Source organism: Saccopteryx bilineata, chromosome 2, assembly GCF_036850765.1.
Source record: "Saccopteryx bilineata isolate mSacBil1 chromosome 2, mSacBil1_pri_phased_curated, whole genome shotgun sequence".
Lineage (NCBI taxonomy): Eukaryota > Metazoa > Chordata > Mammalia > Chiroptera > Emballonuridae > Saccopteryx > Saccopteryx bilineata.
This window is the reverse complement of record NC_089491.1, coordinates 363,021,940-363,045,738: the sequence shown is the minus strand read 5'-3', so window position 1 is coordinate 363,045,738 and position 23,799 is coordinate 363,021,940. Positions and strand designations below refer to the sequence as shown.

Below are 23,799 nucleotides of genomic sequence, written 5' to 3'. Positions count from 1 at the left end.
ATCGTACTTATTGAGCTACAGTTTTATTTTTATGTATTGTCTCTGTCTGGTTTTGGTATCAGGGTATCAGGGTAATGCTGGCCTCATAAACTGTTGTTTCCTCTATCTCATCTTTGTTTTTATTGGAGTGTTTTGCATATTTATATTTGATGCAGTTACTAATATAGTTGGGCATGAGTTTATTGTTTCTTATTTGATTTGTTTTATCAGTTCTTTATTTCTCATTCTTGTCATCTTTTTAATTAGTCAAGTGTTTATTATTTTTTTTGTTGGAGAGCCATCCTCTTCAGTTTCTTGGAATAGTTTGAAAAGGATAGGTATTCTTTGAATGTTTGGTAAAATTTACTTGTGAAGCCTGTGGTCCTGGGCTTTTGTTTGTGGGGAGTATTTTTGTTTCTTTGGGGTTTTTTTGTTTTTATTTTTTAACTGATTCAATTTTGTTAGTAGTTAACCGTCTGTTCACAGATTTTATGTTTCTTTCTAATTTAGTCTTGGAAGGTTATGTGTTTAAGAATGTATCCATTTCTTCCAGGTTGTTCAATTTGTTGACATGTAATTGTTTGTAGTATTTCCTTATAATTGTATTTCTGTGGTGTTTGTTATCTTGTCTGGTTTTATTTGGGCCTTTTCTTTCTTTCTTGATGATTTACAGATATTTTTCTTCCATTCCATAGGTTGCCTTTTCATTTTGTTGTTTCCTCTATCTCATCTTTGTTTTCATTGGAGTGTTTTGCATATTTATATTTGATGCAGTTACTAATATAGTTGGGCATGAGTTTATTGTTTCTTATTTAATTTGTTTTATCAGTTCTTTCTCTATTTCTCATTCTTGTCATCTTTTGAATTAGTCAAGTGTTTATTATTATTTTTGTTTTAAAATATGAGTTTATTCTTATTCAGGTATGGGGAGGCCAGTAAGTCAGGTAACAACTGCCATTGAAAAGATAGTTTGTTATACTCACAGATCCCAAGAGAAGGAGGCACACTGTGCCATGGGAGGCCCGTGTGGAAGACTTGGTTTAGTTGAGCAGGCAGAGGAATCAAGGGAAATACATGGGCAAGAATATTTATTTTGGTTTCTGTGGGAAGGGACAGGAGCAGCGGAGTAAGCAAGTTTAAATAATTTCATGCCTGACCAGGCAGTGGTACCGTGGGTAGAGTGTTGGCCTTGGATGCAGAGGACTCATGTTCAAAACCTAAGATCACTGGCTTGAGTCCAAGGTCACTGGCTTGAGCAAGGGGTCACTCAGTCTGTTGTAGACCCCCGTCAAGGCACATATGAGATAGCAATCAAGGAACAACTCAGGTGCCACTGTGAAGAATTGGTGCTTCTCATCTCTCTCCCTTCCTGTCTGTCTATGTCTCTCTCTGTCTCTGTCTGTCTCTCTCTGTCTCTGTCTCTCCTTTTTCCTCCCCCCCCCCATGGGCACATGCAAAAAAAAAAAAATTCACCGCCCTGGCTGGATTGCTCAGTAGGTCAGGGCACATAAAAGAACAGATGTTCCTGTCACTCTTCTGTCTCCCTTTCTCTCTCTAAAATGAATAAAATAAACATTTAAATAAATGAATTTAGCAGGCTCTTGCATATAATGGCTGTCCCTAGTTGTCTAGTACTGGAGGCCCTATGCTGATTAGAGCAGGGGATAGGAGGCCTAGAGTATGATCTCATTAGAGATATGGGGTCTGGATTAATGGTTTGTATATGTAAGATGTGCTTGTTTGCTATCTCTAGGAATTACCTAAATCTGGGAATGGCAGGCCGTTTTGTTAGCAAGGTCCCAGATGTCAAGCATCAAGTTACAATACACAAAAGACATGAGTAGTATATATTTTAATTCTATTTACCTTTTTTTTTTTTCCTTTTGCATTTTTCTGAGGTTGGAAACAGGGAGGCAGTCAGACAGACTCCCGCATGCGCCCGACTGGGATCCACCCGGCATGCCCATCAGGGGTGATGCTCTGCCCATCCGGGGCATCACTCTGCCACAATCAGAGCCATTCTAGTGCCTGAGGCAGAGGCCACATAGCCATCCTCAGTGCCCGGGCCAACTTTGCTCCAGTGGAGCCTTGGCTGCGGGAGGGGAAGAGAGAGACAGAGAGGAAGGAGAGGGGGAGGGGTGGAGAAGCAGATGGGCGCTTCTCCTGTGTGCCCTGGCTGGGACTCGAACCTGGGTCTCCCACATGCCAAGCCGACGCTCTACCACTGAGCCAACCGGCCAGGGCCTCTATTTACCTTTTGATAATGTACTATTTTTATTATTCTTTTGTTATCCTATAGATTATAATATATCTATATTATTATTATTTTTTTTTAATTCAGTGAGAGGAGAGAAGCAGAGACAGACTCCCGTATGCGCCCTGACTGAGACCCCCCAGGCAAGCCCAATAGAGGGTGATGCTTTTTCCATGTTGGGGTTACTCTGTTGCTCAGCAGCTGAGCTCCTCTTAGTGCTCAAGGCAGAGGCCATAGAGCCATCCTCAGCACCCAGGGCCAACTCGCTCCAATTGAGCCATGACTGCAGAAAGGGGGAAAAGAGAGAGAGAAGTGAGGGGGGAGGGATAGAGAAGCAGATAGGCACTTATCCTGTGTACCCTGACCAGGAATTGAACCCGGGACATCCACATCAACACTACCACTGAGCCAACCGGCTAGGGTGTTTTTAAAATATATATATATATTTTTAATTTTAGAGGAGGGGAAGCAGAGACAGATTACCTTATACAACCCAACTGGGATCCATCCAGCAAGCCCACTAAGGGGTGATACTCTACTCGTCTGGGCCGTTGCTCCACTGCTCAGCAACTGAGCCATTTTTTAATGCCTGGAATGGAGGCCACGGAGCGATCCTCAGCACCCATGGCTAACTTGCTCAAACCAATTGAGCCATGGCTGCAGATGGTCACTCCTGTGTGCCCTGACCGGGAATCAAACCCAAGACATCCACATACTGGGCCGTCGCTCTACCACTGAGCAAACCAGCCAGGGCCTATATATTTTTGATTTATTATAGTTAGATTAGCACTTTTACCAGTTCTTAAACATTGTAAAAAAAACATATAGTATCTCAACTGTCTTTATCTTGTTTTTTGTGCAAGTTTTGTTATATGTTTTACTTTTAAAATATGTTTGATTCCCCCCCCCCCTTTTTTTTAAGTCTCTGAGTATGATCTCATTAGAGATATGGGTCTGGATTAATGGTTTGTATATGTAAGATGTGCTTGTTTGCTATCTCTAGGAATTACCTAAATCTGGGAATGGCAGGCCGTTTTGTTAGTCCCTCGAACCTGGGACTCCCACATGCCAAGCCGACGCTCTACCACTGAGCCAACCGGCCAGGGCCTCTATTTACCTTTTGATAATGTACTATTTTTATTATTCTTTTGTTATCCTATAGATTATAATATATCTATATTATTTTTTATTTTTTTTAATTAACTGTTTACTTGAGGAGAATTTGCAGATCTTTTAGCTGTTTTTCAGCTCTCTCTCCTAAGATTGTGCCTTTTAAATCTGAATACATATTGGGTCTATTTATATTTCTAGTTTTTTCCTCTTTTGTGTTTGGTCCATTTTTTAGCATGACATAGTTTTTGATTGATTATTCTTCATTATGCAGGAGAATTTACAGATGTTTTGAATGGTGTTATTTTCTCTTCAAGGACAGTTACTTCTTACTTTTTGGGCAAGCTTATAGTGTACTGGTAAATCACCTTGAGACTTGGTTTTAAGCTTTGTTAGGGCTAGCTGATAAAAGATTTGCCCTTAATACTAGGTCTTGGCCCTTACTCTTAGATTAAAGATCTTCTGGAATCCCAACAGAATTTCTAGGGTTTTTTTCTAGGTTCTTTTGTTGGGTTTGAATTCCACCTTCATGTCTCCAGCACTTCTTGTCTTCTGAAAGCTCTCTCTCTTCAGTTTTTCAGCTACCTCTTTTCTGGGAAGTGTCTCAAAGTCTTACACAGGTACATACTTAGGAGTTGACTGTTTACTTGAGGAGAATTTGCAGATCTTTTAGCTGTTTTTCAGCTCTCTCTCCTAAGATTGTGCCTTTTAAATCTCAGACACATGGGAAGCTCGTGTCTTTGGGGTCTCCTCAGCCTAACCTCCTCCTCGAACTCTATTTTCCTATATAACAAATTTGAGGATAAAGCTAGAGTAAATTTACAGCTCACTTTGTATACTATTCTCTGAAGAATTAAGTCTCTAAAGTCTTGCCTGAATATGTTGCCCTCTTTTAGTTTCATACAATTGTTTTACATATAAGCCTGCTTTATGGTTGATTTAGGGTTAAGGGATAGTCTGACACAAGCATTATACCAAGAATTGGTATTGAAATTTTCCTTGGTTAATATTATTTGCACTTGCATGATCTTTCATATGTCTTTCTGTAAAAATATGTGTTTCTGGAGCATTTAGTCTTTCCTTGTTAATATTGTAAAGTATAGTATTTCAGTAGGCTTTCTTTCTTTTTAGACCTTTTCATAGATATCCTATCCGGTGGGGTAAGTAATATTACTGTCCTTTTCCTTTTATTAAAGGGACTGAATTAAATCATATATTTGCAAAATATCAGTGGTTAAAATTTTAAAATAAAACTGTAAAATTGTATTATTCCAAATACAGAACTTGTCAGTAGTCCTTGTTGAAGTATATGACTGGAGTTGTATGTTTTGAGTTAAGGTTATAGTGGGAATTGAAAATATGATCAGAAAAAGGTAAAAAGGAAACACAAGTGAGGGCTCTTTAAGAGAATCTCCTACATTATACTAAGAAATGTGGATTTTATTCTCAAGTCTTGAGGGAGCCGAGAAGCAATAGAAGTATTGTATTTCCATTTGTTATATAGAAAGTTAATTCTTGTAGTAGTGAGGAGGAAAGATTGCATATGCCAAAACTCAAAGATGGAAGACTGATTATGAAGTTTTGTAATAATTTGGGAAAGAAACACGGAGAGTTTAAACTAGATTAAACTAGATGACAGTGAGGGTGAATACACAATTTAGAGTTAAAAGTTTATACGAATAGAACCAAAAGGACTTGTTTTCTGACAAGTTAAGAAAGTACACATTGTATTTCCTCACGCATGGAATAGAATTATTGATGAGGGTAAGTGGGTGATTTTTTTAGTGTTTGAACCTCCTTATTCAATAGGTTCTGGGATTATCCCAGGCTGGATTATTTCAGAGAGTTGTGATTGAGAGAGAAAGTCGCATAATCCCAGAATTAAGGATCTAACAGGGCAAGAAAAGATAATTAGTTATCAGGAGCTGGCTCTGCAAAAACCAGTGATTAAATACATTGTTCATAATTCTAGATTGGAAAAAAAATTCCTACAAAAGACATTTCTGAATTGTTGGTGAAATCTGAATATGAACTATATATGCACTGGTTAATAGTATTCTATTAATGCTAAATTTTCTAATTTTTTAAATTGTACTGTGATTATTCAAGAGAATTTTCTTTTTCTCACCAGGTAACTGAAGAAGTACTTTGGAATCAAGGGTTAAAATGTTTACTCTCTTATTCTCTTCAGTAATAATAAATGATAATGTAATGATGACATTATGTATGTAAACAGAAGGTTTAAAAGCAAATGTGGCAAAATGTTAACCAAGGATTTTTCCATAATAGGGGCTGGAAACACCAGAGCCCCTGGACCAAATCTAGCCTGTGAACTATTTTTGCTTAGCCTTCAAGTTAAGAATGATTATTATTTGAAAAAAAAGAGTAAAAATACAACAGAAAAAGAAAAATATGTATTTGACCACCAAAGCCTAAAGTATTTAATATCTTCCTCTTTATTGAAAAGTTAATGACTTCTGTCCTAGTGAAGGCCTGAAGATTCACTGTGCTACATCTACTTTACTATATGGTTAACAGATTTGTATAATAAGATGAAGGAGAGAAGCAAGCAGACAAAACAAGATGACTTAGGAAGTATGGAAACCTAGGCTTAGGGTTAGGACAAACCCAGGAACTATTGCACAAAAGCATAGAAAAGTCGGGCAGTTGCTCTGAGCAGGTGTTTTCTGTTGTCTTGATGTCTGGGAAACATGCACCATGTAGATGACTAAAGTTAGAATGTAGCCCAGAATTGAATATTGTTGGTGTAATTCCATTTCTGAATCACCAGTCTTCATATTTTGTGGTATCAAACAAACCCGTGTGGGGTTTATTTGTTGCATGTGTGAGAGTATGTACATAAATGCATGCTTCTGTTTTTTGGGTTTTTTTTGTATTTTTCTGAAGCTAGAAACGGGGAGAGACAGTCAGACAGACTCCCGCATGTGCCCGACCGGGATTCACCCGGCATGTCCACCAGGGGGCGATGCTCTGCCCCTCCGGGGCGTCGCTCTATTGCAACCAGAGCCACTCTAGTACCTGGGGCAGAGGCCGAGGAGCCATCCCCAGCGCCCGGGCCATCTTTGCTCCAATGGAGCCTCGGCTGCGGGAGGGGAAGAGAGAGACAGAGAGGAAGGAGAGGGGGAGGGGTGGAGAAGCAGATGGACGCTTCTCCTGTGTGCCCTGGCCGGGAATCGAACCTGGGACTTCTGCACGCCAGGCGGACGCTCTACCACTGAGCCAACCGGCCAGGGCCACATGCTTCTGTTTTTATGTTTCCTCTCACCCTGGCAGGGTTAAGTGTACATTGTCTGTCTATAGAGTATATGGAGGAAGGACCTCGTCACATTTTTTAAGAAGATTGAAAATAATTCTTACAACACATCTCTGAATTTTTGTTAATTGACAGTAGGAAGCACATTAAATTTTAAAATACTCTAATTGAGCTGGAGCTGTGGTGGCACAGTGGATAAAACATTGACCTGGAATGCTGAGGTCCCTGGTTCTAAACCCTGGGCTTTCCCAGTCAAGGCACATATGGGAGTTGATGCTTCCTACTCCTCCCTCCGTCCCTCCCTCCCTCCCTCCGTCCCTCCCTCTCCTCTCCTCTCTAAAATAAATAAATAATAAAAATCTTTAATTGAGCCAAAAAGTCAGATGTCTAAAAGGACCTGTATCTCGATTATATTATCTTTTCTTTTTCAATACCTTAAATACAGCCAACATGAAGTGAGTAGATGGGCCACAGAACACTGGCCTGAGAACCAGATAGCTTGTCAACAAATGTGGCAGACCACATGTGATTCTAGTGCAAAGTCATTTATTTACTTTACAAAGGTTTTTTTTTTCATCTTTAAAATTTCCTAGTGCATAATTTTACTAACCTGTATTCTTTTAGAGGCTTGGTGAGTTTTATATTTTTGATGGTTTTAGCAAATTTTTTAGTGTTTTAAGAAAAAGGTAATAAATACACAAAAGAGCCCTGGCCAGTTTGCTCGGTGGATAGAGCGTCCGCCCTTCATGCAGATATCCGGGTTTGATCCCCAGTCAGGGCACACATGAGAAGCAACCATCTGCTTTTCTTCCCTTCCCTCTTTTCCCCCTCATCTCTCTTTTCCCCTCCCACAGCCAGTAGTGGCTTGGTTGGTCTGAGCATCGGTCTCAGGTGCTGAGGACAGCTTGGCTGATTCAAGCTTTGGCCCCAGGTAAGGGTTGCTGGGTGGATCCTGGTCAGTGCACATGCAGGAATCTCTATCTCCCCTCCTCTCAAAAAAAAATGCACAAAAGAAATATAAAGACCACTTATCTGTAATTAATTGATACAGTGATTGCACATCAAGTTCATTAAAATAGTTCCCAAATGGATCTTCATAGACAGAGTCCTGGTTTGAAACCAAATGATTATATATATTTTCTTTTTCCTAGTCACTCCTTTTTTTTTCTCTCAACAGCATCGTTTGTCTTTCGGCCTATAGCCAATTTTACCTTTACTCTTATTCTCAGGAGTGAGTATAGGTGGCATGTAGTATGTTCTTCTTTAATTACTCATAGCTAATTTATTTCTGTTGTACATTATACTTTTTTATATATACAGACACTTTTAAACTTTTTTCCTTCTCCTGACTGTTATCTTACTTACTCTACTAGAAGAATATCCCTTTCTCTTAAGTTCATTTAATAATATTAATCACTTCAAATAAAATGTAAAAATTATGATTCTTTGTATTCTTTATTCTAGTCTTATTTTATGTATTTAACTTACATAATTGTAAACCCATCATTCAGTATAATTTTCACTTTAAGTAGTCATATGTATTTTAAAGAATCTAAGAGTAAAAATAGTTTATAACATTATTTGCATATTTGGCCCTGGCCTGTTAGCACAGTGATAGAGCGTCGGCCTGGCATGTGGATGTCCCAGGTTTGATTACTGGTCAGGGCACACAGGAGAAGCACTCATCAGCTTCTTCACCTCTCCCCCTCTTGCTTCTCTCTCTCTTTCTCTTTCTGTCTCTCTGTCTTCCCCTCCTACAGCTATGGCTCAATTGGAGCGAGTTGGCTCTGGGTGCTGAGGATGACTCCATGACCTCTGCCTCAGGTGCTAAGAAGAGCTCAGTTACAAAGCAACAGAGCAATGCCCCAGATGGGCAGAGCATCACCCCCTAGTGGGCTTGCCAGGTGAATCTTAGGGCACATGCAAGAGTCTATCTCTCCCTCCCTTCCTCTCACTGAAAAAAAAATTATTTGCATATTTACTCTGTTTACCATGTTGCGCACAACATAATTTGCAAAGGGACTCCCAGAACTAATAGATGAGTTTAGCAGGGTTGCGGGATAAAAGATCAATCCATAGCCTGACTGGTGGTGGCACAGTGGATTAAGTATCAGCCTGGGACACTGAGGGCCCTGGTTTGAAACTCTGAGGTCACAGGCTTGAGCACAGGGTCATTGTCATGATTCCAAGGTCTCTGGCTAGAGGCCAAAGGTCACTGGCTTGAGGAAGGGGTCACTGGCTCAGCTTGAGCCCTCCCAGTCAAGGTACATATGAGAAGCAACTACGAGATGATGCTTTTCATCTCCCTTTCTATCTCTCTCAAAAAAATAAAAAAGATCAATACACAAAAATCCATTGTATTTCTATATATCAGCAATCGATAACTAGAATTTTTGTATTCTAAAAGTACTATATATAGTACTCCCAAAGTAAAATACTTGACTATAAATCCAACAACAAGGTACAAGATCTGTATGCTGAAAACCATAAAACACTGATTAAAAAAAAAAAGAGACCCAAGTAAATGAAGAGATATATGCTCTGTTGATAGATTGGGAGATTAAATATTGTCATGCTGTCAGTTATCTCCAAATTGATATATAGATTCAATGCAATCCCAATAAAAAACCCAGCAGGCTTTAAAATAGATACTGACAATCATATTGTAGCACTTTATGGAAAGGCAAAGGAACTAAAGTAGCCAAAATAATTTTGAGAAAGAGAACAATTAAGAAACTCACTATCTGATTTAAGAAACTTACTATAAACCTACAGCAATTAGGATAGTATGATGTTGTTGAAAGGATAAATATGTAAGCAAATTAAACAAAGTAGAGCAGATATATACCCATACAAATATAGTAGTACATTGATTTTCAACAAAGGTGCAAAGACAATTCAATGAAGAAAGGATAGTCCTGTTCAACAAGTAGTGCTAGAGCAACTAGACATCCAAATGGATGAAAATAAACTGACTCACACGTTACACAAAAGCTAATGTAAAGTGAATCATAGTTATAAATGTAGAGCATGGTACTATAAATGTTCTAAGATAAAATTTAGGAGAAAATCTGTATTATCCTGGAATATACAATAAGTTTATAGATAGGACACCAAAAGAATTATCCATAAAAGACAGAGTTTATAAATTGAAGTTCATCAAAATTTAAAACTTTTGCTCTCTAAAAAATACAGTTAAGAGAATGCAAAGGAAAGCTACAGATAGGCAGAAAACATATCCAAGTCATGTATTTAGAACATATAAAGAGCTCTCAAAACTCAATGATAAGAAATTAGCCTAATAAAAATTGAGGAAAAGGGCCCTGGCCAGTTGGCTCATTGGGAGAGCATCAGCCTGGCATGTGGATATGCTGGGTTAGATTTCTGCTCAGGGCACACAAGAGAAGTGCCCATCTGCTTCTCCACCCCCCCCCCTACTTCTTTCTCACTCTCTCTCTCTCTCTCTCCTTTCCCTCCAGCAGCCATGGCTCGATTGGAGCAAGTTGGCCCAGGCACTGAGAATGACTCTATGCCTCTGCCTCAGGTGCTAAGAAGAGCTTGGTTGGGAGTAGAGTAATGCCCCAGAGGGGCAGAGCATCACCCCTTAGTGGGCTTGCCAGGTGGATCCCGGTCAGGTCACATGTGGGAGTCTGTCTCTGCCTCCCTTCTCACTGAATTAAAAAGAATAAAATTGAGGAAATGTTCTAAACAGGCCTATCATCTAAATAAGTAAGTAAATAAATAAATAAATAACATACAGTTGGCTTGGCCAATGGTGGTATGGTGGATAGAGCATTGACCTGGGATGCTGAGGACCCAGGTTTGAAATCCCGAGGTTGCCAGCTGTAGGGTCACCAGCTTGAGAACGGGATCATCATGATGATCATCAAAATTTAAAACTTTTGCTCTGGCTTGAACCCAGAGGTCACTGGCTTGAAGTCTAGGTAGGGTCTCTGGTTTGAGCAAGGGATCACTGGCTTGGTTGGAGCCCTCCGGTCAAGGCAGATAAGAGAAGCTATCAATGAGAAACTAAAAGTGATGTAACTATGAGTTGATGCTTCTTGTTCTCTCACTTCTTCTCTCTCTCTCTCTCTCTCTCTCTCTCTCTCAAAAAGAAAAAAATAATAATACTGGTCTACGGCCATACCACCATGAATGCACCTGATCTTGTAAAAAAGAAAAATACAGTTTGTCAATAAATATATGAAAAGAGCCTGACCATGCAGTGGCGCAGTGGATAGAGTGTCGGACTAGGATGCAGAAGACCCAGGTTCGAGACCCCGAGGTCGCCAGCTTGAGCGTGAGCTCATCTGGTTTGAGTTTGAGCAAAAATTCACCAGCTTGGACCCAAGGTCGCTGGCTCAAGCAAGGGGTTACTTGGTCTGCTGAAGGCCCATTGTCAAGGCACATATGAGAAAGCAATCAATGAACAACTAAGGTGTCGCAATGCGCAACGAAAAACTAATGATTGATGCTTCTCATCTCTCCGTTCCTGTCTGTCCCTGTCTATCCCTCACTCTGACTCTCTCTCTGTCTCTGTAAAAAAAAAAAAAAAAAAAAAAAAGAAAAGATGGTCAACATTATTAGTCCTTAGGGAAATAGAAGTTAAGTCCACAATGGTATACAAGTACACACACCTATTAAAATGGCTTAAAACCAACGATGAGAAGAAAGAAATATAGGCAGTATCTAGAGCTAGTGAGTAAAAAGAATAATTGCAAATATTCATTGCTGGTAGGAATGAAAAATAGTCTTGTCACAGTGGAAAACAGTTTGGTAATTTTTAGGTAAAGTTAAACATACCATTACCATATAATCCAAAATTCCCACTTCTAGAATTAATCCAAGAGAAATTAAAACTCAAGTTCACACAAAAATCTATACATGAATGTTTATGGTAATTTTACTCATAATTGCCAAAAAACTGATCTATTTCAATGTGTACACTACAAAGAGCGAATTTTACTGAAGTTTATTAAATGTTCACTAATGTTTATTTAAAAATAAAAGCTGTGATATAACAGAAACCAAAATGCAATGCAGACAGAAACAAATGAACCTAACTGTATTCTAAATAACATAAATACAGAGAAGGGTGGGAAGGAAAAGAATTAATCTTGAATTATTTTGAAAATAATATTTTGGTTGAATACTCCTAAGGGTAAAGACAAAAGAAACTCTAGTTACTTTATTTCTCACAAGGATGGTTTGGCAGTTCTAAAACTACTGTATATGTATAATAGATTTGAATAAGTAAGTAAATGTATTATAGATAATGAGAACCAGTTTTCTTATTGCCCAAGAAAGAGGTAAATTTTTATTTGTAATAAAAAGAGGAGGAAGGCTAAAAATAACGCTGTGGTGTTAGATTGGAATTGGAAGTACAAGAGGAACTTCTCTTTCTCTCTCTCTCTCTCTCTCTGTTTCTCTGTCACACAGATACACACATACACAGATACACATATATAACAAGAATAAAAGTTCATTTTATTAAATGTAGAACTTAGGGAAATAATTTTTTATTTATTTATTTTTTTTTTTTTTTTTATTTTTCTGAAGCTGGAAACAGGGAGAGAGAGTCAGACAGACTCCCGCATGCGCCCGACCGAGATCCACCCGGCACGCCCACCAGGGGCGAAGCTCTGCCCACCAGGGGGTGATGCTCTGCCCCTCCGGGGCGTCGCTCTGCCGCGACCAGAGCCACTCTAGCGCCTGGGGCAGAGGCCAAGGAGCCATCCCCAGCGCCCGGGCCATCTTGGCTCCAATGGAGCCTTGGCTGTGGGAGGGCAAGAGAGAGACAGAGAGGAAGGATGGGGTGGGGGTGGAGAAGCAAATGGGCGCTTCTCCTATGTGCCCTGGCCGGGAATCGAACCCGGGTCCCCCGCACGCCAGGCCGACGCTCTACCACTGAGCCAACCGGCCAGGGCCGGGAAATAATTTTTGCAACCAAAATCTGATAGAAATATGGAACCAGGGAAGGTAAGAAAAAACTATGAAATTTGATAGAAATTAAAGATATTACTATGAACCTCACTAGAAGGAACAAGAGAGCTCCTTGGAGGAATGGCTCATTCTCTTGCAAGTGCAGAGAACATAAAAGATAAGCCTCAGAACATCTTGTGACAGAAAGTTTAAATGTACTTTAAAAAAAGATGGGGCATGTCAAATGGCCACTGGAGCCAGCTTGAAGGGGCTCCACTGGCCAAATTGGGATCAATCTGAGCATCAATCTAAAGAGAGTAATGGGTTACTCTCCAATAAAATAGGAATCCATCATTTCCATGATAGATGAGGGATAGATAAAAAGACAGGCATTTTCCTTTTAACAGAATGCTGACTGATAAATGTGAAGAGAATTGGAAAAGATCACCATTTTGTAATCATTGTAGTGAAGATTGTTTTGGGCTCAAAAATTCAGTCATTGGCCCTGGCCGGTTGGCTCAGCGGTAGAGCGTCGGCCTGGCGTGCGGGGGACCCGGGTTCGATTCCCGGCCAGGGCACATAGGAGAAGCGCCCATTTGCTTCTCCATCCCCTCCCCCTCCTTCCTCTCTGTCTCTCTCTTCCCCTCCCGCAGCCAAGGCTCCATTGGAGCAAAGATGGCCCGGGCGCTGGGGATGGCTCCTTGGCCTCTGCCCCAGGCGCTAGAGTGGCTCTGGTCGCAGCAGAGCGTCGCCCCGGAGGGGCAGAGCATTGCCCCCTGGTGGGCAGAGCCTCGCCCCTGGTGGGCGTGCCGGGTGGATCCCGATCAGGCGCATGCGGGAGTCTGTCCGACTGTCTCTCCCCGTTTCCAGCTTCAGGAAAAAAAAAAAAAAAAAAAAAAAAATTCAGTCATTGCCAAATCTAGGGGGAAAGTTTGATGAACAAAATGATTACATTTATAAGTTTCTGTCCACATATGGCTTCTTAGATACAAGGGAAGAAACAGTAACTACAACTATGCACATTAGATAAAAAAAGATAATACCCTTGAGTAAGTGATGAAAATTTAAATTAGTGACACCAATGGGAACAGACAGACCTTGTATACCTCCAGATATGATACCCTGACAAGGACACAATATCCTCTTGTGGTATGGCTGACGAGTATAGCCAGAATCTAATCTTCGAGAAACATCAGGCAAGCACAAATTTAGTAACATTCTATAAAATTTCACAGTATAGTCTTCAAAAATGCCAGTGTAATGGAAGACAAAAGAAAGGATGAGGAGTTGTTCTAGCTTAGAGGAGACTAATAAAACAGGATAAGGAAGCACAGTAAGCGTAAGTGATCCTTGGGGAAAGAAAAACATGTTTGCTGACATTTTTATTTTTTGTTTTATTAGATGATAGTCGAAAGTCATCTCATTTTAATTTGATCACTTTAATTATTACTAATAGAATTTGGATTTTAATAAATTATAGTCACTTTTAAATTTAACTTATTATTTAAAAATATATTTAGATTTTAAAATAATAGTGAAGAATTTTCCCCCATAACTTTCAACCAGTTCCCCATGTAGATAATATATTACATAACCATGTCACATTTATCAAATCTAAGACACTAAGAAATTAACTGATAGTATTCACAGCCTGAATACTATACTGTTGAATCCCTTTAGTTATTCTTTATTTCAGTTAGTGTATTTTTCATTTCTCACTGGTTCTTTTTATTTTGACAGAGACAGAGAAAGGGACAGATAGGAACAGACAGGAAGGGAGAGAGATGAGAAGTGTCAATTCTTCATTGCAGCATCTTAGTTCATTGATTGCTTGTTCATTGATGGCTTTCTCATATGTGCCTTGACCAGGGGTCCACAGCAGAGCGAGAGACCCTTTGCTCAAGCCAGCGACCCTGGACTCAAGTCAGCGACCCCAGGCTCAAGTCAGCGAGCCCATGCTCAAGCTGGAGAACCCACGCTCAAGCCAGCCACCTCAGGGTTTTGAACCTGGGTCCTCCGTGTCCTAGTCTGAGGTTCTATTCATTGCGCCACCATCTGGTCAGGCTGACTGGTTCTTTTTCATGATTTCTGTGTCTTCACTAAGTTCCTTGAGCATCCTTATAATCATTGTTTTGGACTCTGTATCTGATCATTTGCTTGTCTCCATCTGGTTTAGTTTTTTTTCTGGAGATTTCATCTATTTCAAGTGAGACATGTTTCTTGGTCTTTGCATTTTAGCTGCTTCCCTATGTTTATTTCTATATACTAGGTAGAGCTGCTATGTCTCTCAGACTTGGTAGAGTGGCCTTATATAGTTGGTATGCTATAAGGCCATGGCACAGTGTCCCCAGTCACCCGAGTTGGGTGCTCCAGGTGCACCCCTGTGTGGGCTGTGTGCACCTTTATGTTTTAGTTGATCCTTAATTGATGTAGGTATTGATCCCCACGCTGATCATGTGTGAGGAAGGGCTGTGACTACTGCAGAGGAGCTGCAGAGGGTCAACAGGAGTTGACCCTATGGAGTAATACTTCCTTCAGTGAGGCTTTGGTGCCCGCTGAGTCAGCCTCTTGAGTGTGTTGCTTATGGAGATGGTAGAGTTGTAATTTGGCATGGTCTGAAGCAGCCCATAATGTGCACTGTCTCTGGGGCCTCACAAGGAGGCACAAAGTCAGTCACAGCCTGTGCCCTGCCTGGGGCCACCTGGCAGAGCTGCAGAACAATGTGCAGATGGCTGCTACTTGTGCTGGTCTTGGAGGTACACAGGAGAGGTGATCTGTGAACCAAGGCTGGCTACTGGTAATGCTAGGCTTAGGGCCACTTAGTAAGAGGTGCAGGGTATTCAAAAGCCAGATGCTGCTTGTTTAAGAGATTTTAGAAAAGTTAGAAGCATGAAGAAAGGCCATTTGTATGGAAAAGGCACTGGAAATGGCTTGGGTGAGCCCACAAATTGGGGTCTCAGGGAATCACTTGGGCAGGGCAAACAGTTTTAGCCAGGTTGATGGAGTCTTACATATGGTGCCCTTGTGGAGAAAGGGCATAGAAAAGGACTATTAGACTCTTCCAGCATTTTTATCTGGCAGAAAGTTGCCCACCACCACTCCCCTCTCAGCCCTTGCCCTGATGCCCAACAATTCAGTTCCTCTTTGTATGTCTCTGGTTCCTTTTGAGCTGCTGCCCCAGTTCTGGAACTCAGAGCGGGTGAGTCTGGGAGTGCCTGGGATTCCCACAGCTCTCCGTTTCACTCAGCCACAATCCCTGTTGGTTTTTATAACTAGAAGTTATAGGGACTTGTCTTCCTGGCTCTGGAACCCTGGCCTGGGAGCTGTGGTGTGGGGTTGGGATCTTTTCCTCCTCTGGTGGTACCTCCACAGCCAAGATATCCATCCTGACTTTAAACCATCACATGTGGGTTTGGGACCAGCCCATTCTGCATCTCTGTCCCTCTAAGCTGTCTCGATAAGGCGGCTTCTTTAAATCCCTACTTATAGGACTTCTCTTCAGCTAGATCTCCAGGAATTCTGAATGATAGTTGTTATGTAATTTAGTTGTAATTTTAATGTGGTTGTGGGAGGATTTTGAGTGCCATGTTTACCTACGCCACCATCTTGACCAGAAGTTGTACTGTCTTTTTTTAAACAAATGTTTTTAGATATAAATTACATACTGTAAATTCCCCCAATTTTAAGTGTACATTTTATTGCTTTTTAGTAAATAAGAGTTTTGCAGCTATCACCATAATCTAATTTTAAAACATTTTATCTTTGGGAATTCATTAAAGTCTAGACTGAAAATGAGTTCTTCCACAGATGACTTAAGATGGTTCTCACCCCCATGCCCTGGCCAATTGGTTTAGTGGTAGAGTATCGGCCTAGCGTGTAGGTGTCTTGGGTTTGATTCCTGGTCAGGACACACAGGAGAAGTGATCATCTGCTTCTCCACATCTCCCCTACTCTCTCTTTCTCTCTGCCTCTCTCTTTCTCTCTCTCTCTCTCTTTCTCCCACAGCCATGGCTCAATAGGTTGAATAGTTAACCTGGGACATTAAGGATCATTCTGTGACCTCTGCCCCAAGCATTAAAAAAATGTCTTTGTTCCTGAGCAATGGAGCAGCAGCCCCGGATGCGCAGAGCATTGCCCCCTAATGGGCTCGACGGGTGGATCCTGGTCAGGGTGCATACAAGAGTCTATCTCTCTGCCTCCCCTCCTCTCACTAAAATTAAAAAAAAAAAATTATATATAAAAAAAGATGGTTCCTATCCTTTCACTGACTAATTTTTAATATTTTGCAGCTATTCTCTCGTGCCTTTTTAATATATATTAACATTTTTAAAAAAATAATTAGAGTTTGGCTTTTTACCAAAGAACTATTATATTGATGTTACATTTTTATTACTTTTAAAAGAATTTCCACAATAGTTGTAAATAATAATTTTGATAGTATTTTAACAGTCTTATCTCAATCCTGATTGGCAGTTGTTTATAATAGGCATAATTTATCATATTGAGGAATTACATTCCTAATTGGGTTTTCTAAGAGTTTGGCCCTCCTCACAATTGAATACGTTTAGAATTGGGATTGTCTCAACATTTTTTGAATACACAGACACACACACACACAAATACTCCTTTTGACATTTTTTTTAAGCAAGAGACAGGCAGGAATGAGAGAGATGAGAAGCAGCAACTTGTAGTTGGCGGCACTGTAGTTGTTCATTGATTGCTTTCTCATAAGTGCCTTGACCGGGGAACTCCAGCAGAGCTAGTGACCCTTTCCTCAAGCCAGTGACTGTGGGCTCAAGTTGGTGACCTTGGCGTTTTGAACCTGGGTCCTCAGTGTCCCAAGCTGACACTTTCTTCACTGTGTTACCACCTGGTCAGGCTATTCCCCTTTGACTTTTTAAGAAATGTGGTAAGTTATTAAATGTTTTCCTAGTATCAAAATCTTTTCTACTTCTGTGCTTATAGTATATTTTTTAAATGAAAAAATATTTTAATGTCCTGTAATATTTAAAATTTTTCTTGTGTATTTAAAAATGAAATTGATACTTAACTTTCTATTTTGTTCTGTTTTTTAAGTTTTAGTTATTAGGTTATACTGGCTTCATAAAATTAATAGCATAACTTTCTCTCTTTTTTTTTTTTTTACCGCCTTTATGTCCTGGAAAATTCCACTGGTAAAACCATATTCTACTCAAGACTATTATTTTAAATATAATTCATTGGTTTTTATTTTCAATCTGCCACCATTGTTTGTTTTGCTCACATTTTCTTTTATCATTTTTCATAATTCTTTTCTAGAGAATTGTACATTTCATTGAGATTTCAAATCTTATTAGCATAGAGTTGTGTATACTAGTCTTGTTTTGTGTCTTTGTATATAGTACTATTCAAATTTCTATATTTTTCTTAACTAGGTTACTCAAAGGTAAACCTGCTTTTTTGTTTCTTTCCAAGGTATCAGCTAATTTGGATAATTTGATAAAATGTTAAATATATATATTTTTTTTAATGTTCTTTAAAAAACAGTGTTGATGTCCTTTTTTGACATGGTAGGTTAAAAATGCTTTTATTCTCAGAGAAATGCTTGCTCAGATTTTATCTGTTAATTTTTACAATGGTTCTTTCTTTATTTGGTTAGGCACGAGATGTGCGTACCAATGAAGTGGTGGCTATTAAGAAAATGTCTTACAGTGGGAAGCAGTCTATTGAGGTAGGTGGTAAAATGTATACATTCTCACTGGTATGTTAGAGAAAGACATACTATTTTTAATTGGGGGTAGGTGGGAATATTTTCCAAAAGGTATAACATAAAGAAAAATGTACAAATATTAAGTGTAGATTTCAGTGAATTTTTTTTCATATACTGAGTGTACCCACTTAACTTTACCTAGAGTCATAAATAGCATTATTGGCATTCCAAAAGCCTCCCAACTTGTGCCCTCTGCTTTTAATTTTGTAAACTGTGGTTTAATATACAGGGCGTGGCAAAGGTAGGTTTACAATTGTGAATGCACAAAACAATTTAGTCTTGTATTATTATTTATTAATATATTTTCTATACAAACAACTGTAAACCTACTTTTGCTTGCCTGATCTGTGGTGGCACAGTGGATAAAGTGTCAACCTAGAACACTGAGGTTGCGGGTTCCAAACCCTGGGCTTGCCTGGTCAAGGCACATATGGGAGTTTATGCTTCCTGCTCCTCCCCCTTCTCTCTCTCTTTATCTTTCTCTCTCCCCCTTCTCTAAAAATGAATAAATAAAATCTTAAAAAAAAACCAAAACCACACCCTCTTTTGCTCAACCCTGTATTTCTTTATCAGAGAGGGATTTTCTATTTCTAAAATATTAACATAGAATAAGATATATTTGACAATAAATATATTGGATGTAATTTTTAATGGTTTAGAGATTAAGTGCTGTTTTAAACAAAATAAGCAACAGAAAGTATTGCCTGGTCTATGGTGGTGCAGTGGGTAAAGCATCAACTTGGGATCCTGAGGTCGCTAGTTTGAACCCTGGGCTTGCCCAGTCAAGGCACGTTCACCAATCAATCAAGTAATAACTAACTAAAGTGAAGCAAGTATGAGTTGATACTTCTCACTCCCCATCCCTCTCTCTCAACTCTCTGTAAAAATCAATAAGTACATGAAATCTTAAAAAAACAAAACATGCCCTGGCCGGTTGGCTCAGTGGTAGAGTGTCGGCCTGGCGTGCTGAAGTCCCGGTTCGATTCCAGCCAGGGCACACAGGAGAGGCGCCCATCTGCTTCTCCACCCTTGCCCTCTCCTTCCTCTCTGTTTCTCTCTTCCCCTCCCACAGCCGAGGCTCCATTGGAGCAAAAGATGGCCCGGGCGCTGGGGATGGCTCCTTGGCCTCTGCCCCAGGCGCTACAGTGGCTCTGGTCGCGACAGAGCGATGCCCCGGATGGGCAGAGCATCGCCCCCTGGTGGGCGTGCCAGGTGGATCCCAGTCGGGCACATGCGGGAGTCTGACTGCCTCCCCGTTTCTAGCTTCAGAAAAATACAAAAAAAAAACCCAAAAAACCAAACAACATAATAGTATATATCTAATCTGAAAAACAAGTGGTGTATACTAATCTGCAAAACCAAAATATAAAATTATTGGTACTACATTGAGTATACTTTAGTTTGCTTATACTATGATTAGTTCTTCTGATGTTATGTTCTATTTAATTGCATAAATTTATAAAATGTAGTCTACTTTTTAAATCTAGAATGTGTCAGCCCTTAAGTTAAACTTTTTGATTGTGGCAAAATACACAAAATTATACCATCCAAACCATTTTTTTTATTTATTCATTTTAGAGAAGGAAGAGGGCGGGGGGAGAGAGAGAGAGAGAGAGAAAGAGAGAAGAGAGGAGCAGGAAGCATCAACTCCCATATGGGCCTTGACCAGGCAAGCCCAGGGTTTCGAACTGGCGACCTCAGTGTTTTCAGGTCGACACTTGATCCACTGCGCCACCACAGGTCAGGCCCAAACCATTTTTTAAAAAAAATTTTTAAATTTATTTATTCATTTTGAAGAGGGAGAGACAGAGAGAGAGAGAGAGAGAGAGAGAGAGGAGAGACAGAGAGAGAGAAGGGGGGGAGGAGCTGGAAGCATCAACTCCCATATGTGCCTTGACCAGGCAAGCCCAGGGTTTCGAACCGGTGACCTCAGCATTTCCAGGTCGACGCTTTATCCACTGCGCCACCACAGGTCAGGCAGGCCCAAACCATTTTTAAGTGTACAATTTAGTGGTAGTAAGGACGTTATATTGCTGTACAACCATTACCACCATTCATCTCCAGAAATATTTGCATCTCATCTTGCAAAATTGAAGCTCTATACCTCCTCATTTCCGCCTCACTTCAACCCGTGGAAATCACCATTCTACTTTCTCTCTCTATGAATTTGACTACTTCAGGTTAACTCTGAGTGAAATTATGTAGTATTTACCATTCTGTGACAGGCTTATTTCACTTAATGCACTCGGAGCTCATCTATGTTGTAGTAGGTGTCAGAATTTACTTCCTTTTTAAAGCTAAATAATATTCCTGTCTCTGTGTGTGTGTGTGTGTGTGAGTGTGTGTGTGTGTGTGTGTGTGTGTGTGTGTGTGTGTGTGTGTAAAGCATTTTGTTTATCCATTCATTTATCTGTTGATGGTTACTTGGGTTCCTTCACCCCTTGGTTATTGTGAATGATGTTGCTATGAGCATGAGTATTCAAATATTTCTTTGAGTTCTGGCTTTCAATACTTTTAGGTATGTGCCCAGAGGTAAAATTTCTGGATTAGTCCTGAATTTAGAAAGATTTTGGTATTCTACCTTTTTCAAATTTCCTTATTTTATGGTAAATCTTGTTTTTGTTATCATATTATGGGTATGATGACACTATTATGATTATGTCAGTGTTCCATTATTTTGATACTTAAAAAACTCCTAAAAATTCTTAAAACTCCAAAGTAAACCACCTCCATTTCTCACAAATTGACGCTAATTTTATTCACCATTCTGTAGCACAGCTTTAAAACTAGCTTTCACAGGAAGATTTGTCCTATGTTGGAGTCTGATTAGTCACACCTAGAACAAGAAGTTTCATTTAAGGCAGTGGTCCCCAACCCCCGGGCCATGGACTGGTACCAGTCCGCAGAGAAAGAATAAATAACTTACATTATTTCCACTTTATTTATATTTAAGTCTGAACGATGTTTTATTTTTAAAAAATGACCAGATTCCCTCTGTTACATCCATCTAAGATGCACTCTTGACACTTGTCTCAGTCATGTTGATACATTTATCCATCCCACCCTAAAGGCCAGTCCATGAAAATATTTTCTGACATTAAACCAGTCTGTGGCCCAAAAAAGGTTGGGGACCACTGATTTAGGGTATCATCTTTTTACATCTAATATTAATGTCCTTCATGAAGATGTTTTTTTTTTTTATTTTTATGGTGAACAATATAAGTTCTTGTTTTGTTTTAAGAGTTTGCCTCCCAGAGCATTTGTATTTGAAACTTAAAGCCTATTAACCATTTTCTACATTTAGCACTTTATATCTTACACATTTTATATAAAACACTGTGTGCCTATTTTGCTGTATTTTGTTGAGCGCTTGTTAAATAGATATATGATCTTATATTCTAGTGCAAAATATTTCCTTAAGTTTTCTATTATGCTCGTTTCTCTGAATTTAGAAATATAGCCCAAGTTGGTGGTAAAGGTCAAAAAAATTAAAACAAGAACATAAAACAGATTCCTGCTTCCCATCCCACACCTACTAAGCCCCTTTTTGAGTTCCCTGGTTGCTTCTTAAGAATAGCTTTGTTTAGACCCTGGCTTGTTGGCTCAGTGGTAGAGCGTTGGCCTGGCGTGCAGAAGTCCTGGGTTCAATTCCCTGCCAGGGCACACAGGAGAAGCGCCCATCTGCTTCTCCACCCCTCCCCCATCCTTCCTCTCTGTCTCTCTCTTCCCCTCCCGCAGCCAAGGCTCCATTGGAGCAAAGTTGGCCCGGACACTGAGGATGACTCTATGGCCTCTGCCTCAGGTGCTAGAATGGCTGTGGTTGCAACAGAGCAATGCCCCAGATGGGCAGAGCATCGCCCCCTGGTGGGCATGCCGGGTGGATCCCAGTCGTGCTCATGCAGGAGTCTGTCTGACTGCCTCCCTGTTTCCAACTTCAGAAAAATACAAAAAAAAAAGAAAAAAGAATAGCTTTGTTTAGCATATAACCTAAGCATATTGTTTATAGACAGTGGTTTATCTGTATTGTCTGGTGGGTGTCAATGAAAAAAGCTTTTAATAAAATATTTAGGAAAATATTTTATACTGCTTGCTTTTTCTATAAAGTTTTCTTTGTAGTAATTGTTCACTAGCATTTTTTAATTTTTTTTTTGTATTTTTCTGAAGCTGGAAATGGGGAGAGACAGTCAGACAGACTGTCTACCGCTCTACCGCTGAGCCAACCGGCCAGGGCCTCACTAGCATTTTTAAAAATGTGCATTTATCACCCTGGCCGGTTGGCTCAGCGGTAGAGCGTCGGCCTAGCCTGCGGAGGACCTGGGTTCGATTCCTGGCCAGGGCACACAGGAGAAGCGCCCATTTGCTTCTCTACCCCTCCGCCGCGCCTTCCTCTCTGTCTCTCTCTTCCCCTCCCGCAGCCAAGGCTCCATTGGAGCAAAGATGGCCCGGGCGCTGGGGATGGCTCTGTGGCCTCTGCCTCAGGCATTCAAGTGGCTCTGGTCGCAACATGGCGACGCCCAGGATGGGCAGAGCATCGCCCCCTGGTGGGCAGAGTGTTGCCCCATGGTGGGCGTGCTGGGTGGATCCCGGTCGGGCACATGCGGGAGTCTGTCTGACTGTCTCTCCCTGTTTCCAGCTTCAGAAAAAATGCAAAAAAAAAAAAAAAAAAATGTGCATTTATCAATTTGTTGTCTCAGAGTAATTACTTCATTTGTTTTTTGTTTTGTTTTTTTATTTTATTGTGAGAGGAGGGAAGGCAGGGAGACAGACTCCCACATGTGCCCGGACCGGGATCCACCCTGTCAGCCCAGTAGGGGGCAATGTTCTGCCCATCTGGGACTGTTGTTCTGTTGTGACTAGAGCCATTTTTAGCTCCTGAGGCAGAGGCCATGGAGCCATCCTCAGGGCCCGAGGCCAATTTGCTTGAGCCAATCGAGCCATGGCTGCAGGAGAGAGAAAGAGAGAGAGAGAAAGGAAGTAGAGTAGTGAAGAAGCAGATGGCCATCTCTCCTGTATGCCTTGACTGGGAATTGAACTTGGGACTTCCATACACTGGACCGATGCTCTACAACTGAGCCAACTGGCCAGGGCCTCATTTGAGTTTTTTTTGTGTGTGTTTTTTTTTTACAGAGTCAGAGAGAAAGTCAGAGAGAAGGATAGATAAGGACAGTCAGACAGGAATGAAGAGAGATGAGAAGCATCAATCATCAGTTTTTCGTTGTGACACCTTAGTTTATTGATTGCTTTCTCATATGTGCCTTGACCATGGGCCTTCAGCAGACCAAGTAACCCCTTGCTTGAGCCAGTGACCTTGGGTCCAAGCTGGTGAGCTTTGCTCAAACCAGATGATCCCACGCTGAAGCTGGCAACCTCGGGGTCTCAAACCTGGGTCCTTCCGCATCCCAGTCCAAAGCTCTATCCACTGCGCCACTGCCTGGTCAGGCTCATTTGAGTTTTAAAAACAAATAAAACCTTAACATTTGGGAGAATATATAAACCAAAAACACAGTAGGT

The 23,799-nt window shown here is 40.5% G+C and overlaps 1 protein-coding gene across 2 annotated transcripts in view; it reads left to right on the top strand.

Moving 5' to 3' along the window:
- The window catches only part of TAOK1 (TAO kinase 1), a 168,800-nt gene that overhangs the window by 62,900 nt on the left and 82,101 nt on the right, over positions 1 to 23,799 (top strand). For both annotated transcript variants that reach the window (XM_066263155.1, XM_066263156.1), the window contains exon 3: positions 18,178 to 18,249. In XM_066263155.1, coding sequence (XP_066119252.1) covers positions 18,178 to 18,249 — 72 coding nt within the window. The remainder of the gene's footprint in view (positions 1 to 18,177; positions 18,250 to 23,799) is intronic.